We start from the raw sequence: 16,968 nt of genomic DNA on the forward strand, positions 1-16,968 counted from the left end.
TTAAACAAATGGCAAAATAAGGTAAAAAAAAAGTTTTATTTCCTAGAATAATTTCGATTGTGCAGTGTAATATTATGATACTGAAGTGGAACATTAAACGAGCCAAACAAAGGGATGTTTCTAAAAATATTATTTTATTAATCTCTCCCTATTCCTCCTCTCTCTCTCTCTCTCTCTCTCTCTCTCTCTCTCTCTTGTCTACGTATTTACCAACTCTACTTATTGATTATCACTCAAAATCATCAAAGGTAATTTTACCTGAATCTAAATTTACTTAACAAATATGGCTTGAAAAAAACGACACCGATATTTCGGTCAATAAAATACAGAACACAAAAAACATTGTCAACAATTCAACAAATTTAAACAACAATCAGGCATTCGATAAAAATGCTGTTAAAAACCAGAGGCCATTCTTGTTTTGAGGCAGTGCAAAAGTACGTTGCACATGACACACTGAATATATTGAGGATTTCCAGGTAAAACGGTGGAAATGACGTAATGCTACTGAGTTCATCACCAAAGGAATAGACTGAACTGTGACTGGAGACCATCTCCAATAGAAAACAGACAAAACTCTACTGATAATATACAACCTGATATCACGAATAATCAAAAGGGTCTATACCTATACTGTACATGTAGGGACCCTACTACAGCAATAAATATTAGATTTCTACCATAATTGCACCAATGTATCGCTTATGTATACATCTATAATACGTTCACTGTTCTACGCCGTGTGCATTTCTAAGGGACCAATTCTAGACCCTATAGTACAAACTAAGGATTGATCTATCTCCGAGGGGATTCACGCTATTAAATTTCAGTTAACCTAAGCGGCTTAGATGTCTGTCACGCCTTTTGAAGGGGGTAATTAATTATGGTTTAGCAGCTTCAGTAGGCGTTACAGACACCTAAGCTGTTTAAGCTGAAAGCAATTTAGCGAGAAATTCTTCGGAGATAAATCGATCCTGTTAGATCGATCTAGGCACGGGAACGCAGTCTAAGTGTGCTCTACAGATGACCGGCAAGTGGTCCACTTTCATCTAAAGGAATTCTACTAATATCAAAATAAAAAGACCCACATTTACGACCGACGTATTCTGAAAAACCCCGATTAAATAGCTTATGCTGAATGAAAGTCACTTCTTTAAAAATGGCAAGGCACGGTAATAATTAAGATCAAATGGAAAGGCAAACGTCGCCTTGGCCCGGATCCATTCCTCGGCGCAGTCCAAGGCCGGGGGCTCAAAGTCATACAGGAACTTGTTGACAAAGAACTCTTTTCTTTCAATTAGACGATGTAGGTCCCCGACCCCCATGACACAAACCCCTCGCATCCAGCGTCCCGCACACGGGTCCACACCTCCCCATGCCGCGTATACAGCCAGCCAAGCCTTCTTGTCCGGAACACCTGGAATATACAGGTAGGAAGAAATAGCATGTAAAGGTATGAACGTTCTCTGTCAAAGTTCCAAACAATTAAAGATGCATTAGAAGTCAATCTTTTCCACAAAACCGGACCATGCAAATGCTACCACATAGATTCAAATGGTTTAACTTAGAGGAACACCGGTGGGCATCGTTTCACATTTCCATTGTGGAGCAATGTGCGCATCGCTACCATTTATTGGACTTTTACGAACTAATGGGGAAGATAAATAGGACATTTTTTATGAAATAAGGATTATATTAATTTGGTTTACTATACTTAACATGTCGTCTTTATTTTAGTGGTATGATAAGCTAGTAGAAGTAGTTTATTTGCGTTACTGGGAATCAGCGCTCGCTTCGAATGTTACTTTAAAGTTATGTCTACCTTTGGTTTTGAAACAGAAACAATAATCTTGAAAATGTTTACGTCTAGAATATAGTTTACTGGAAAAGAAAATATCTTGACTGACAAGAATCCGTAGTCTCTATGGCAACATAAATATAAACTAACCAGCGTATCCGCCCGGCGTTTTGAGGTGCGGGTTGTACATAAGGTGGTGCAGGGTGGCCCAGTAGAACTCATCCGGGCTATATGTATCACGTGACCAGCTTAGCAGAGCTCTAGCAGCAGGATTGTGCAGTATAAATTCTACAAAATTTCTGCTGAATATTCCATAAGCACTGCCTCGGACTATAGTGATGTTATAGGGCGGAGGGTTCTTTTTGATATTTGAGCGTTCCAGTTTATAAATGGCACCGTTCCGTGTTAATTTCCAGTGAAAATTAAACCGCTGACTTACTGATTGAAGACGAGCACCAGTAATGCCTTCGATGTCATTGGCTCCATTGTAAAGCTTCAGAATCTGCACCATCTCTCTGTTTGTTCTGAGCGGAAAGGCCTGACTCGCTAAGTTTATGTAATACTTCCACTCTTCTTTCCTGTGTAGAGTATCATTCATACAGTTGATTTCAGCCTGGAGACGCGAGTATCCCGCGTAGATTACTTCCTCCAGGCGAGTAGCTATGAACACGTTGTGGAAACACCTAGCAATACCTTCCACAGCGCGGAGGACTGAAGGCTGAGATTTGGCGTCCACGTGGAGACAGTAAACGTTATGCGGTCTATAGATAGTCCGCAACAGTCGCTCCGCCTGGACTACGTCTTTATACAGTAAAATACTAAATGCTATTGGGAAATTTTTCTCTTCTTCGTTCACTGTCATGCTATATCGATGTTCCTTTTGAAAAATCTCACAATCTTTTGTTAACATAACGAACTCTTGATCAGTAATGACTTTGGGAGTAAACTGTGACATGTGCTTCTTCATCCGACGAATTTCTTTTTGATCGCCTTCGAATAACTTCCGACAACTCTCTGACGGAATTTTTCCCTGTGGGTATTCTTCTTCCAGAGAACCAGCATCATCCTCGTCAACCCTGGGAACCAATTGTTCATCTGGGTCCGTAGTGATATTAGTAATCATGGCGGTCCTCAGCAAGAAGTAGACCAACAGCACCACAGCCGACGCTATGTAGTAGGTCTTGAGTCTTACTCGGGATTTCATATTTTCCTGGAAATAAAATACACGAATTAACACAACAGTGGAGGACGAGAATATGCTAATTAGCACAATGTGATAAATATGAATATTTTATGTCATGTTTCTCCGCAACAAAAATCGATATGACGGGAAAAAGGTGTTGAGTCAATTAGATCTCACGTCACGAGTGTCAGCGGTTTAATATTCCTTTCTCAGCTGCAGTCCTCTACCGCCTGGTATACCTGCCTTACCTACCGTCTGCTATACCTGCCAATCAATTCGTCACTTCCTGCTTAGACAACAGCACGCTCACCCTTGCGACCACACACATTGCGAATTAACAACACCTGCCGTATGATATCATACTAGATATCACTCAGAGAGGAGAAACCTCCGCCAAGGCATCTGAATTATCATTTTTAATCAACGATTTGTTATTTAATAAATTACTTTATTATTTATTAATAACATACAGCATATTTACCCATGGCTTTTGAAAATAAAATCGTACATTGCTTCTTAGCCTCATATAAAATTATTTGGTTGCGTAAGTTTAAAATGAGTGTTTTGCACTTCCATGATGAAGTACTTTCAACAAAATCCATCCATAACATTTGAGTTCGGCTGGTGACAATCAAATAGACAAATGGAGATGAAAACATGTCCTCTTCTGTGTGTGTGTGTGTGTGTGGGGGGGGGGGGGGGGAGGTATTGGTGAGACAATAGAATAGACAATAGATATCACATCATACGTATTGAAACATTAAATATCCTGCATTTTGAATAGACTCAAGTATGACTGGTAATTTTGTGTAACCCTGTGTAGTCTCCGTTACGTGTGGGCACATGTACATATGCGTGTGTGCATGTGTGTGTGTGTGTGTGTGTGTGTGTATGTGTGGGTGTACATATGAGTGTTCGTGTTTGTGTGTGCATCCGCGTGTCCGAACGCGTGCGAGTTTATGCGTGGTGTGTTTGCTATACGATGTAGACGGAAACGCCAGTGCAGAATATTCTATAGTGCTAAAGAATATACTATAACTTTTATTATTAATTTGTTCGCGGATTAAAAATGTAAGTATACTTTTGTTTTAGTGCGACCCGAGAGTCTCTCGCATTTGTCTTTGTACATCCTTGAATTCTAATAAATTCGAAATGAAGTGTGAAACTATAATAAAAGAGGATGTGGGAGGATTTATGGAATGGTAAGACATTTTCTTTTAAATCCTTGTATGTGAACGTGTGCGACCATGTATGTGTTCGCCCCTTTCTTTACTAATGTGTAAGTGTGCGTTCTAATGCTGCTGAATAAACCTCCAATGTGCCCAGCACGCTCGTGTGTATGTAGCATTCTCCCGTGGATTTAACCAGTTTGTAATTTGGAGACTAGTTTCCATGAGGCTCGATATAGTACATGATACTATTTTATATCAACAACCCAATCCATAGTTCACTGTGTATATCACATATTGAATCCCAGCCTTAACAAAACGGTAGCCTATTATGGTTTATCTCTATGTGACATACGAGACAATACAAGGTTATCAGACATTGTTTACAAAGCAGAACCGTCTCCACCTACCTGAACGCTGAGACCATGCTTAATACCACGTTTAAGGTGACATGTAGACGTGTGTGTCACAGGTAACACTGTGTTGGGGGAGGGGACCAGGTAACGGGCCAGCAGTTCCTTACACACCTGAGATAATTCCTCCTCTCGTGCTTGGTACTTATGGCAGGGACTTTAAGTACAACACGAAAGAGGAAGTTGTCTTGCAATTGACTAGTTGAAAATCAATACCCCCCCCCCCTACAATACGCGCTTGTGGTTGACATAAAGAAAACTAAAACCTAGCTGCTATTCACTCAGCAGCTAAGCCTTGATAAGCTAGCTGTCCGTAAACATGGCTATACAGAACGTTTTTCTAGAATTATCGTTAGTAGTCCAGGAATTTGGTGAAAAATTGTGCATTTTTTACCTACAAGCATGAAATTTGGCACACTTATGGACAATTTAATTCTAAGCAAATTTGGATATATGGGCATGTCTGAAAATTCCAAAATGGCCGTCAAATCCAAGATGGCCCCAAAATACCTTTTCAAATTAAAACTTCAAGTACATAGTCTTCTAATAACTTAAAATATCATATAAAGGTTAGAAAACAACATGGTATAAATCCTTCAGGTGTATAAAATCCAAAATGGCCGCCAAAAGTAAAAAAGCAGACCATTTATTCAAGATATCCATTAGAATGGTGAATTAATCATGCACTTAAAACTACAAGCAAAAAGTTTGGCACATTTGTGGAAAATGAAATTCTCAGCAAGTTTGGATGTATGGGCATGTCCGAAAATTTAAAAATTGCCGCCAAATCCAAGATGGCCTCCAAAAATACAGCTTCTAATTAAATCTTCAAGTATATAGTCTTTAAAGGGCTTAAATATCATATAAAGGTTAAAAAAACACCACAGTGTGAATTCAGCATCCATATCTGCTTCTTTAGGTGCATTAAATCCAAAATGGCCGCCAATAGTAAAAAGCACTCTACTAATACAAGATATCCAGCATAGTGGTGAATTCATCAAAAACTACAAGCATGGCATTTGGCACAGTTGTAAAACGGGATTCCAAGCATTTTGGATATATGGCCATGTCTAAAAATTCCAATATATGGCCCCCAAATCCAATATGGCCGCCACACATACCCGTTCAAATTAAAACTTCAAGTATATAATCCTATAATAGCTTAAGATAACATTTTATGGTTAAACAAAACTATGGTATGCATGAAGTATCAATATTTGCCATCTTGGATTTGGCGGCCATTTTTAAATTTTCGGACATGCCCATACATCCAAACTTGCTGAGAATTTCATTTTCCACAAATGTGCCAAACTTTTTGCTTGTAGTTTTAAGTGCATGATTAATTCACCATTCTAATGGATATCTTGAATAAATGGTCTGCTTTTTTACTTTTGGCGGCCATTTTGGATTTTATACACCTGGGCCCGGTTTCATCAAGGCTGGATAGCGCTATCCTATGGCTAAAAATGGCCGCTATCCTCTGGATAGAGCTGTCCAGAGGATAGTGCATTTCATCAACAGTGGATAGCGTTATCCAGGGGATAAATCAGCTTATCCAGAGGATAAAGTTGTCCGCTCGAAATAGGTGGGATAAATCTGCTGTCATGCTGTTAAATCATCAAAAATGGCGAACCTGTTCGCTTTGGAAGTAAATCCTATGAGATTTCACAGGAGTAGAATGATAAGAAAGAGAATTTTAGATGTACGTTTGCTTTTGATGGTTTAAGTGATGCTGAATCAATAGATTACGTAACAGACTTTATCAAAGTTGACATCGCGCCTGCTACGAACAAAACCCATGCAATCTCCCTGAGAAACCAATTATCTTTATTTTACTAAAACATACCTTTTAAATCGACGAAAAATGTCTACACTACTATTGACAGAATCTGCCAAATGTGCCAAGTCAGCCATTTTGGTAGAAAGTATGTCACGACCTTGCCCTTCAACTGCAAATCTGTGTAAACATTGCATGAGGCACAACTAATGCAATGTGATGTGTTATTGACACTGACACTAAAATATCCTGTAGATATTTTCCCCATTATTTTAATGAATGTACCATCTTGAAATATACTTAGAATATTGTTTATTATGGGTTATTTATTTTCCAAATATGGTATAGACCACTTTTTGTTAGAAACTATCATGGCTTTTATAATGTTTATAGCAACCAACTGCATTATGGGAATGTCTTTTTCCAAATATGGTATTGGATAAATTTTTATCCATTGTATTACTATCATGCTCTTTATCCAGCCTTTATGAAACACAAATTTACACAGAGGATAACTATCCAGAGAATAAGAGATTTATACCATGGATAGTGTTATCCACAGGATAGCCTATCCAGCCTTGATGAAACCGGGCCCAGAAGGATTTATACCATGTTGTTTTCTAACCTTTATATGATATTTTAAGTTATTAGAAGACTATGTACTTGAAGTTTTAATTTGAAAAGGTATTTTGGGGGCCATCTTGGATTTGACGGCCATTTTGGAATTTTCAGACATGCCTGGCCTGCAGGTCATAGGTGAACACAGTTTATATTATCTCTAGTCTAAATTGTAAGGGAACATTCACAAGTTATTGACTTGCTTTGTTCTTTATTGATGCAGTGTTTATTTGCAACAACTGTTACAATCATTATTATTTCACAGAGTTTCCATACAATTAATTCTCAATGTTTGCATTTTGATCGTTATTCTTTTCACAAGAATTGCGCGAACTCGTGAGGTTAAATCTACCAAATATAACGTTGATCAATCGTCGACACACAAGTAACACAACTAATATAAGTCCATTCCCAGACCCTATCGTACTAACTTTGGAACGAACTATCTCCAAGGGGATTCTCGTTTAATGTGCAATTAACTTACGCGGCTTAGATATCTGTCACGCCTACTGTAAAGCTGATAGGGGTAAAAAAAAAAAAAACTAGGGGTAATAAACTAGCAGCTTTAGCAGGCGTGTTAGAGATCTAAGCCACTTAAGCTAAATGCAATTTAGCAAGAAACCCCGTGGAGATGGACCGATCTTGTCAGATCGATCTAGGGATGTGAACCAAGTCTATGAGAGCTATGAACAGAACTCTCCACTATAGTCCAAGAATTTGGTGCAGAAAAAAGGGTGAATTGTGCATTTTTTTACCTACAAGCATGAAATTTGGCACAGTGGTAGAGAATGAAATTCTAAGCAATTTTGGATATATGGGCATGTCTGGAAATTCCAATATGGCCGCCAAATCCAATATGGCCGCCACAAATACTCTTTTCAATGAAATCCTCTAATATATAGTCCTATAATGGTTTAAAATATCATTTTATTGCTGGAAAATATCATGCTATGAATGAATTATCAATATCCGCTTCTACATGTGTATAGAATTCCAAAATGGCCTCCAAAAGTAAAATAAGCAGTCTACTTACTCAAAATATGCAGTAGTTTTGTGAAATCATCAAGCACTTACAATTACAAGCATAAAAAAATTGGCACAGTTGTGGAGAACATGATTCTAAGCAACATTGGATATAGGGGCATGTCTGAAAATTCCAATATGGCAGTCAATTTCAATATGGCCCCCAAAATACCCTTTCAAGGTTAAAGTTATTTGTATAGTCTTTGATGAAAATATCATCTAATGGTTAGAAAATACCATAGTATGTATGTAGCATCAGTATCTGCCATTTCAGGTTTTAAAAATCCAAAATGGCCTCCAAAAGTCAGTGGGCCACAAGTATTGAATTGTAATCACTCGTGAAAAGGCACGTGGGCTTTGCAACTACCTGTATAATCAGCATATTCTTACTTGTGCAGGAGCTATTCTACAGAGTTTGTAAAAAAGCATCAAACATGATACATTTATTATGTCCTGAAAACAGTCCTTCTTTTGCTAAACCAAAATAAGTAGTTTGACTTTTTGCTCTGGATTCTCATTTAGACCAATTCCCAGTTAGCAATCTACTTATATGGCACTCATGGGTGACTCCCCCTTTCTAAGAAAAAAAAGTATCGTGCAAAATCCATAAAATGTGAAAGAAACACAAAAATAACTTAGCCCCAAAGAGGCAAATATAAAAAAAGCTTGGGGTGTACCAATTTTGTCTGTTGGTTATGATTCTTCAGCTAGCTCAGTGCATGGCGCTTCACCAAATGCTCACAAATATAACAAAAATGACAGCTAATCAAACATACAGGTCTCAACAATTTGGTGTAGTGCATTCATAAAGTACTAAAAGCAGGGGCACATTTGAACTCGGTAATCTTATGATGTTATCTTGTGCTTCAAAAGTAAATTAGAAAAGCTTCTAATTTCAAGAAATGGATTTAGTACATTTGCAGTAATGGTTACCTAGAATTTAGTGAAAATTTGCGAGCAAAAAACTACAAGCATGGCATTTGGCACAGTTGTAAAACGGGATTCAAAGCATTTTGGATATATGGCCATGTCTAAAAATTCCAATATATGGCCCCCAAATCCAATATGGCCGCCACACATACCCGTTCAAATTAAAACTTCAAGTATATAATCCTATAATAGCTTAAGATTACATGGTTAAACAAAACTATGGTATGCATGAAGTATCAATATTTGCTTCTTTAGGTGTATAGAAATCCAAAATGGCCTCCAAAAATTAGAAAACAGACCACTCACAGCAGCAGTATGGTGAAGTCATCATGCATTTAAAACTACAAGCATGAAAATTGGCACAATTGTAGAGAACAGGATTCTAAGCAATTTTTTTTATATAGAGACATGTCTGAAAATTCTAATATGGCCACTAAAACCCTTTGAAAGTAAACATTCTACTTAATAATCTGACTTATAACAATCTTTAATCTTTTTTCATTTGAAAACAGAGCTCAGTTTAGATGAATTATCAAAAACCGCTCCTTTAGTTACATTAAGATCCAAATGACCATAAAAAGTGGAACAGGACTCCTTTTGGTCCAGTTGTGACACCACATGCAGCAATTATGTAAATGCCAAGGATATGAAAATATCAAGGTATTTTCACAAATAAGTTTTCAAGTAGGTGTTGCACATTTTATGGGTGATCAACCTATTACTTTAGTAAATGGACAATATCTCAACAGAGGATAACAGCTAGCTACACCGAAATTTCTACTTATTTGGTTGAATAATTTTCATTCATTTATGTGTGCCTAGCTTTAGTTGTGTTTCCCTCAGCTTTCCCAGAATTTGCCTAAAGCTATAGCTTCTACATGTAATCCACTTTCCCCAACAAAATACCAAGAGGCATTGGTCATTTTTAACACCAGAAAGCATCAGTTTACATGCATGAGGGGCAATAATGCGTGAGTACATGTAGGCTACTAGTGTGAACCCATATAGGACCAGTCTTCCAGTGCTTCTGACTCCCCTCACCACAGTTAGCAATTGCACACATAACTACAAACAAATGTGGTAGGAGCTACCTGCAAAAGGTAGATTTTGTTATCTGGGTAAGTGAATACTCCCCATGGCTTCATTCTGGATTGTCCCACAGAGTCAATGATGCCGGAAATCTCGATGAATTTTTACCTTTCAAAGTCCATATTGCACTAATTTCTTGGTATAATTCTCAGAATACACCCTGAATTTTTGAAGCTTTATATGTATTAACTTTCTGAAGCATTTTAATTCCATATTATCATGTTCATTTATTTGAAAGTATAAGTTTGTAACTAAACAAGTTGCCGAATGATCAAATGAAAACCAAAGTTTGGCGCCTACCAGTACTTCTTTTTAGTGCACGAAGTTTGAAGGCTGCAATGCAACTCTTGGATACAGCACGTATCAACACCTGCCCTCTGCTTATTTCTTTGCTCGTAAATTTTCACTAAATTCTAGGTAACCATTACTGCAAATGTACTAAATCCATTTCTTGAAATTAGAAGCTTTTCTAATTTACTTTTGAAGCACAAGATAACATCATAAGATTACCGAGTTCAAATGTGCCCCTGCTTTTAGTACTTTATGAATGCACTACACCAAATTGTTGAGACCTGTATGTTTGATTAGCTGTCATTTTTGTTATATTTGTGAGCATTTGATGAAGCGCCATGCACTGAGCTAGCTGAAGAATCATAACCAACAGACAAAATTGGTACACCCCAAGCTTTTTTTATATTTGCCTCTTTGGGGCTAAGTTATTTTTGTGTTTCTTTCACATTTTATGGATTTTGCACGATACTTTTTTTTCTTAGAAAGGGGGAGTCACCCATGAGTGCCATATAAGTAGATTGCTAACTGGGAATTGGTCTAAATGAGAATCCAGAGCAAAAAGTCAAACTACTTATTTTGGTTTAGCAAAAGAAGGACTGTTTTCAGGACATAATAAATGTATCATGTTTGATGCTTTTTTACAAACTCTGTAGAATAGCTCCTGCACAAGTAGGAATATGCTGATTATACAGGTAGTTGCAAAGCCCACGTGCCTTTTCACGAGTGATTACAATTCAATACTTGTGGCCCACTGACTTTTGGAGGCCATTTTGGAATTTTAAAACCTAAAATGGCAGATACTGATGTTACATACATACTATGGTATTTTCTAACCATTAGATGATATTTTCATCAAAGACTATACAAATAACTTTAACCTTGAAAGGGTATTTTGGGGGCCATATTGAAATTGACTGCCATATTGGAATTTTCAGACATGCCCCTATATCCAATGTTGCTTAGAATCATGTTCTCCACAACTGTGCCAATTTTTTTATGCTTGTAATTGTAAGTGCTTGATGATTTCACAAAACTACTGCATATTTTGAGTAAGTAGACTGCTTATTTTACTTTTGGAGGTCATTTTGGAATTCTATACACATGTAGAAGCGGGTATTGATAATTCATTCATAGCATGATATTTTCCAGCAATAAAATGATATTTTAAACCATTATAGGACTATATATTAGAGGTTTTCATTGAAAAGAGTATTTGTGGCGGCCGTATTGGATTTGGCGGCCATATTGGAATTTCCAGACATGCCCATATATCCAAAATTGCTAAGAATTTCATTCTCTACCACTGTGCCAAATTTCATGCTTGTAGGTAAAAAAAATGCACAATTCACCCTTTTTTCTGCACCAAATTCTTGGACTATAGTGGAGAGTTCTGTTCATAGCTCTCATAGACTTGGTTCACATCCCTAGATCGATCTGACAAGATCGGTCCATCTCCACGGGGTTTCTTGCTAAATTGCATTTAGCTTAAGTGGCTTAGATCTCTAACACGCCTGCTAAAGCTGCTAGTTTATTACCCCTAGTTTTTTTTACCCCTATCAGCTTTACAGTAGGCGTGACAGATATCTAAGCCGCGTAAGTTAATTGCACATTAAACGAGAATCCCCTTGGAGATAGTTCGTTCCAAAGTTAGTACGATAGGGTCTGGGAATGGTCTTATATTAGTTGTGTTACTTGTGTGTCGACGATTGATCAACGTTATATTTGGTAGATTTAACCTCACGAGTTCACGCAATTCTTGTGAAAAGAATAACGATCAAAATGCAAACATTGAGAATTAATTGTATGGAAACTCTGTGAAATAATAATGATTGTAACAGTTGTTGCAAATAAACACTGCATCAATAAAGAACAAAGCAAGTCAATAACTTGTGAATGTTCCCTTACAATTTAGACTAGAGATAATATAAACTGTGTTCACCTATGACCTGCGGGCCAGGGCTAGCAGGCGTGCGGTAAGCTGTGAACACCCTGGGTATAACAACTCCATGGACGGACCCAGAATTATTTGAAGGAGGTCTGCGGATGCGAAGCCGATCCTCCCCCCTCCCCCCTCCCCCCTCCCTACACTTGGCGTGTGGTTCGGGACCGCTGGAGGGCCCCGAAAAATTTTGGTACTTTAGAGGGCGAGCGGTGCCAATCAGTAGGGGTTACAACTACCGTATGATTCAGCTAGTCAAAATGTTAATTTCAAGAGGGGACCAGAAATCGAAGGGGGGGGGGGGGTGGTAAGGATCCCCCTGACCCTCCTCTCTAAATCAGCCACTGATCCCTAAATATTCACGTGTCAGCTGTCCAATCCTCAACCCTCACAACTAGACCTTTTTATAAACACAGCAGTCCAGGTGGTTGGTAAGCGGGGTCCATATGACGATCGCTGTTCTTGCTCTTACCAGATCCTAACGATTTTCACATAGCGTTAACTGTTTAAAGCATGTCTGTCCGCCCACTGTAAGTCTAGTCCACAGACAACTGACATTCGTCACACCTTTCTCCTTCATTAACAGAGAGTCCGTTTTTTTTTCTCCCAGTGCCATTCATGCAAACTCTACACGTAGATTGTGTTTCACGCCTCAACTAGCGGAGAAACCCATTCTTCCCTGTAAGTAGTTTGCCTCTTCTATGCATAAAAAACTAAGTCATCTCTTCCTCAATAAACGATTACTCTAAACCGCTGGCAGGGACTTGAACCTGTTTTTTTTTTTTTTAGCTTTTAATTATATTTATATTGTAGTGTTTTGATGGAGACTTAAAATAGTACAGCTAGGGTCTAGTTATAGTCAACGGACGATTAAATCGATTTACCAGTGTTTGATTTTATGAGTCAGTGTTATCTCTATTCCTGTACAGAGGTCGGTGTCTGAAGATATTACACTGCACACTTGACAGTTAAATTGACAGTTTATTAACTTTATCAACTACGGACGCAAATGATAGGTGTAAATCTTGGCGCACATTTTTTGGGGGGCAACGTTGACTTTGATATTGGCAATTATTTATTTCCTTTCTCTGCAGGCAGTATCACCTAATATTTGAAACATTGAAGGTGTGTGGAGCGCAGCAAAAACAAGCGAGATATAGCCAGATTCAGCCACAACCAAGCCATGTCTCTAATTTTCTCCTCAGTTCTCTCAAGACGAGCACCACCCTAGACTAAAAACCGTAACGACGGCCAAACTGATTTGATGGACGACCCAGTGTGAGTCTTTTATTTTTATCAGACTATCCAGTGTAAATGTAAATGTAAGCCCAAAATTCCGGTCCAAAGTCGTCCTTGTCTGCACATGCTTGTCCTTAAGAATAGTACCGCTAAAGAAGGAAAGGTTGATAAAGCGAAACCACAGTCCTACGAGGAAACACTTCCATATTATATGAATCATAATGATTCGCCTTCCATACACCAGTTTTCTGGCTAAAGATTTAGAAGTTACAATTAACAGTGAAATATCACATAGCAATTTGCACACATTGTTTTCTTAAATTGTACATTTTTTAATAAGAGGATTAAGCTATTGTCTAGCCTATTAGCTTAAATCTAGACATCGTATATCCTGATTAATAGCAAACTCAGAGGTGAACTAAACTGAAGCCGCACTCACCTCACCCTGACCGACTTAGACTACGGTTAGTATACAGACCGCGTAGTGGTAAAGTTAATATAAAAATACAGTCTTCCAATCCAATCTTCACATCTCTGTTGACACTTACCTTACCTGAACTGTGCGCTGCATTTTCTACCTCAGCGCTTTAGCAAATGTAGCATTGTTCCTGAGTAAATGTATTTTTCAAAAGAAATGAGGCCTTATTATGTCGCTCTTTCTTTACGTTGACTCAGGTTTCTATTCACAGGCCTGATGTTATTTTGCAATACGTTAAAAATGGAAGGAGTACATGTACTATGGCAATTAAGACCTAATATTCACGCTCATATACTTAACCAATCAGGTTAAACGGACTTAAGGTGATTTTTTCCTCTCCTGTTCTATTTCTTAGCAATACTACCGGTCTCTTGCTGGAGCTGTGCAGACTTAGCTGTGATATGGAGAAAACTCTTCTCAGTCAGAGACCATCCCGACTAAGAGTGAATATGATTATAACGATGATGTTAACACTCGATATAACATCAAATATGAAACATTGACTTCAGTGAATAAACTGGGGTGCTTTTGATGTGGTGATTGTCTTTATGTCGGTCACGGCATATTGCAGGCAATACTTTCATGAATAGTTTACCTTGTTACGTATGAAATAGATGGAATAAGTCTAAATTGACTCTCTTGCAATCTCATACGAACATAAACGTTTTGTGATATGGCGGGGTCAATTCCAATCTCTATAGCAGCCCACAGTAGATAAAGCTGGTGTGTGTTCCTGAAATAGCATTTCAGTCTTATCTCTCTGCCCCAGCTTTGTCAACAGGTTTGATGAACACGTCGTGTTGTACATGTGTCTTCTGCTGTCTACACTGTGTATTAAGGTTAACACCGGAATGTCGTAATAACTAAAGATTAATTGTGTATACAGTGTGAATGCTCTGATTTATAAAGAAACTTAATAAACAGCGCACTGCAGTACAATGTACCGACTATACTAACTCTTATTATCAGCACGATTTAACATTGGGTCAATTTTACACTTACGAACGCGGCGATCCTTCACGTGTGACACTCCTTGACATTTAAGATTGTATAATGTGGTGGAAGATGTAAAGGTAGCAAAGACGCCCTACGAGACAAAGAGAAAATAATGGAAACACTCCGAGCAGTTGACGTTAACATATGATAGTCATATCAACTATTATATTAACTTACCTTATTCGGGTCACAGACAAACCAAAATATCGTCACATGATGTTGGTCAAAAGTTGGTTAAAACTGCTGTCACCTTCATTATCACGTGGATACAGACAGAGGTCCTAGTTATTCCTCCTAACCATGTCTGTCTACAGGCAATGGGATTAATACCTTCAAAGTGTCCAAAAGGCAACATTTGATCATTGATAGGCAGTTAATCACAGCGCGTTCTATGAAATCAAACAATATTTGAAGTTACTGTAGATAACAACGCTGCACATACAGTTAGCGGCTATACGGCTGTACACCGTGCAATTAACTACGACGTTCCGTGAATTACCTGCAGATATGAGGAAAATCAATACTGACGTCATTGGTGCGACATCATGCGTCCAGGTGTGTTAAACTTTGCCCTACAGCGGGACAGGTTTAGAGCTTATATAAGAATACATGAACCGTTTGTCATTTGTATATAAAAGATGCACGCAGGTCATCACGGCGCACTGCACCTGTATTAAACATTTAAAGCCTGACTTTTAGCAATAGCTTGCATACATGGGAATAGAATGAAGAGACGGGGGTCTCGGCCCCCTTTTTTTAGCACGTCAGTCCCAAGCTGGATACAGTCTGGAGTATGTTTGCAGATATATCCGATCCTGAATTAGGTTTAATTAGCACCATGTTTGTCAGATATTACTAGGAATATAAACCTCCTCTCTCTATATATATCAGGATGTATCTTCAGCTTCCAGGAATTGATGTTGGTGTTCATGATAATGTGTTCATGATTGATAGATATTTGACGTTCAGCCAGGGCTCAGGGGCCCTCAGCCGTTTATGTTGTACAATGTCGGTGCATAGGCGGGAGCTGGTTGCTGTAATTAACATAGAATAGAAATGTGCGTGCCAAGGAATTGTAGCCAGGAGGGAATGTGATACCTTTATACTATCGCGAAATGGAGAATCGGATACAAGAGAAGAAAACCAACTCGCAGAAGTCAGGCAAAGGACCGTAACAGCAAGTCTTGTTATACCCATATAAAATACTGACTCCCGATCTTGAAAGTAATAATGGATTGACGATTTAAAGGTTACATTACACTTTGCTACTAAAAGGTTTATACCAATCAAAATATGTTTTTATCAGTTGCACACTGGAGAAAAACCGTACATTGTAGCATTCATTATCACAGAACTTATTTTGTTTTACAGCGCATTCTAGACGAAAGTTGAAAAGAAATGAAACAACACATCAATTTGCGCACCTGCAGCTTTCGGGGTTGACGTCTCAGGTGCAAGAACTTAGACACCCATTACTGTCTTAACACATTTTAAGGCACTGGCAGCAGGAAAACGGTCACCATTTCTGTCAGCATTGAGAAGTGCCCCCGAGAAAAAACACGTCAATTCAAAACAGGTTGTCACGAACATTTCGCCAGTCTTGTATGATCCTAAATAAGTACTTATTGAATCATGTAGTTAGTTCTTCAAAGTGTCTCCGAGTATTTCACGCTGCATTCTTATCTGTGATTTCTGCTGAGGTTTCGGATAGCTTAATAAGTCTTGAAAATGGGTCACTTCATGTAATTATGCCAGGAAAAGTCGAATTTTTCGATATCCAACATAGGGATGAAACGTTTTGTTTCTTGTTTGCGTTAGTTGTGAAAGATGTCACACGTAGCGCAATGGCCCAGAGACGGTATTTGGAAATAGATGCAGATTTAGTGTGTCCTGTATACACAGGCCCATACTGTACATCATTACAGGCTTTATAGTGTGCTGGTCAAAGTTAGCCTCGATGTGGAAACGGGAAGTGGTCACGTTACCATAGAAACTGATAAAAGCCTGCAGCTCCAGAAGATCCAA

The 16,968-nt window shown here is 38.3% G+C and overlaps 1 protein-coding gene across 1 annotated transcript; it reads right to left on the reverse strand.

Annotated features, from left to right (window-relative positions):
• Positions 1-17: 17 nt before the first annotated feature.
• On the reverse strand, positions 18-4,721 carry LOC106150782 (beta-1,3-galactosyl-O-glycosyl-glycoprotein beta-1,6-N-acetylglucosaminyltransferase 3). The gene is made up of 3 exons (XM_013523764.2): positions 4,561-4,721; positions 1,949-3,008; positions 18-1,417 (listed from the first exon to the last, which is right to left on the reverse strand). Exons 2-3 carry the CDS (start codon positions 3,000-3,002, stop codon positions 1,146-1,148), a joined length of 1,326 nt encoding a protein of 441 aa, XP_013379218.2. The 5' UTR covers positions 3,003-3,008; positions 4,561-4,721; the 3' UTR covers positions 18-1,145.
• Positions 4,722-16,968: the final 12,247 nt, after the last annotated feature.

This window comes from Lingula anatina, chromosome 7 (genome assembly GCF_051362555.1).
Source record: "Lingula anatina isolate TDL-2025a chromosome 7, LinAna3.0, whole genome shotgun sequence".
NCBI classification, from domain to species: Eukaryota; Metazoa; Brachiopoda; class Lingulata; order Lingulida; family Lingulidae; genus Lingula; species Lingula anatina.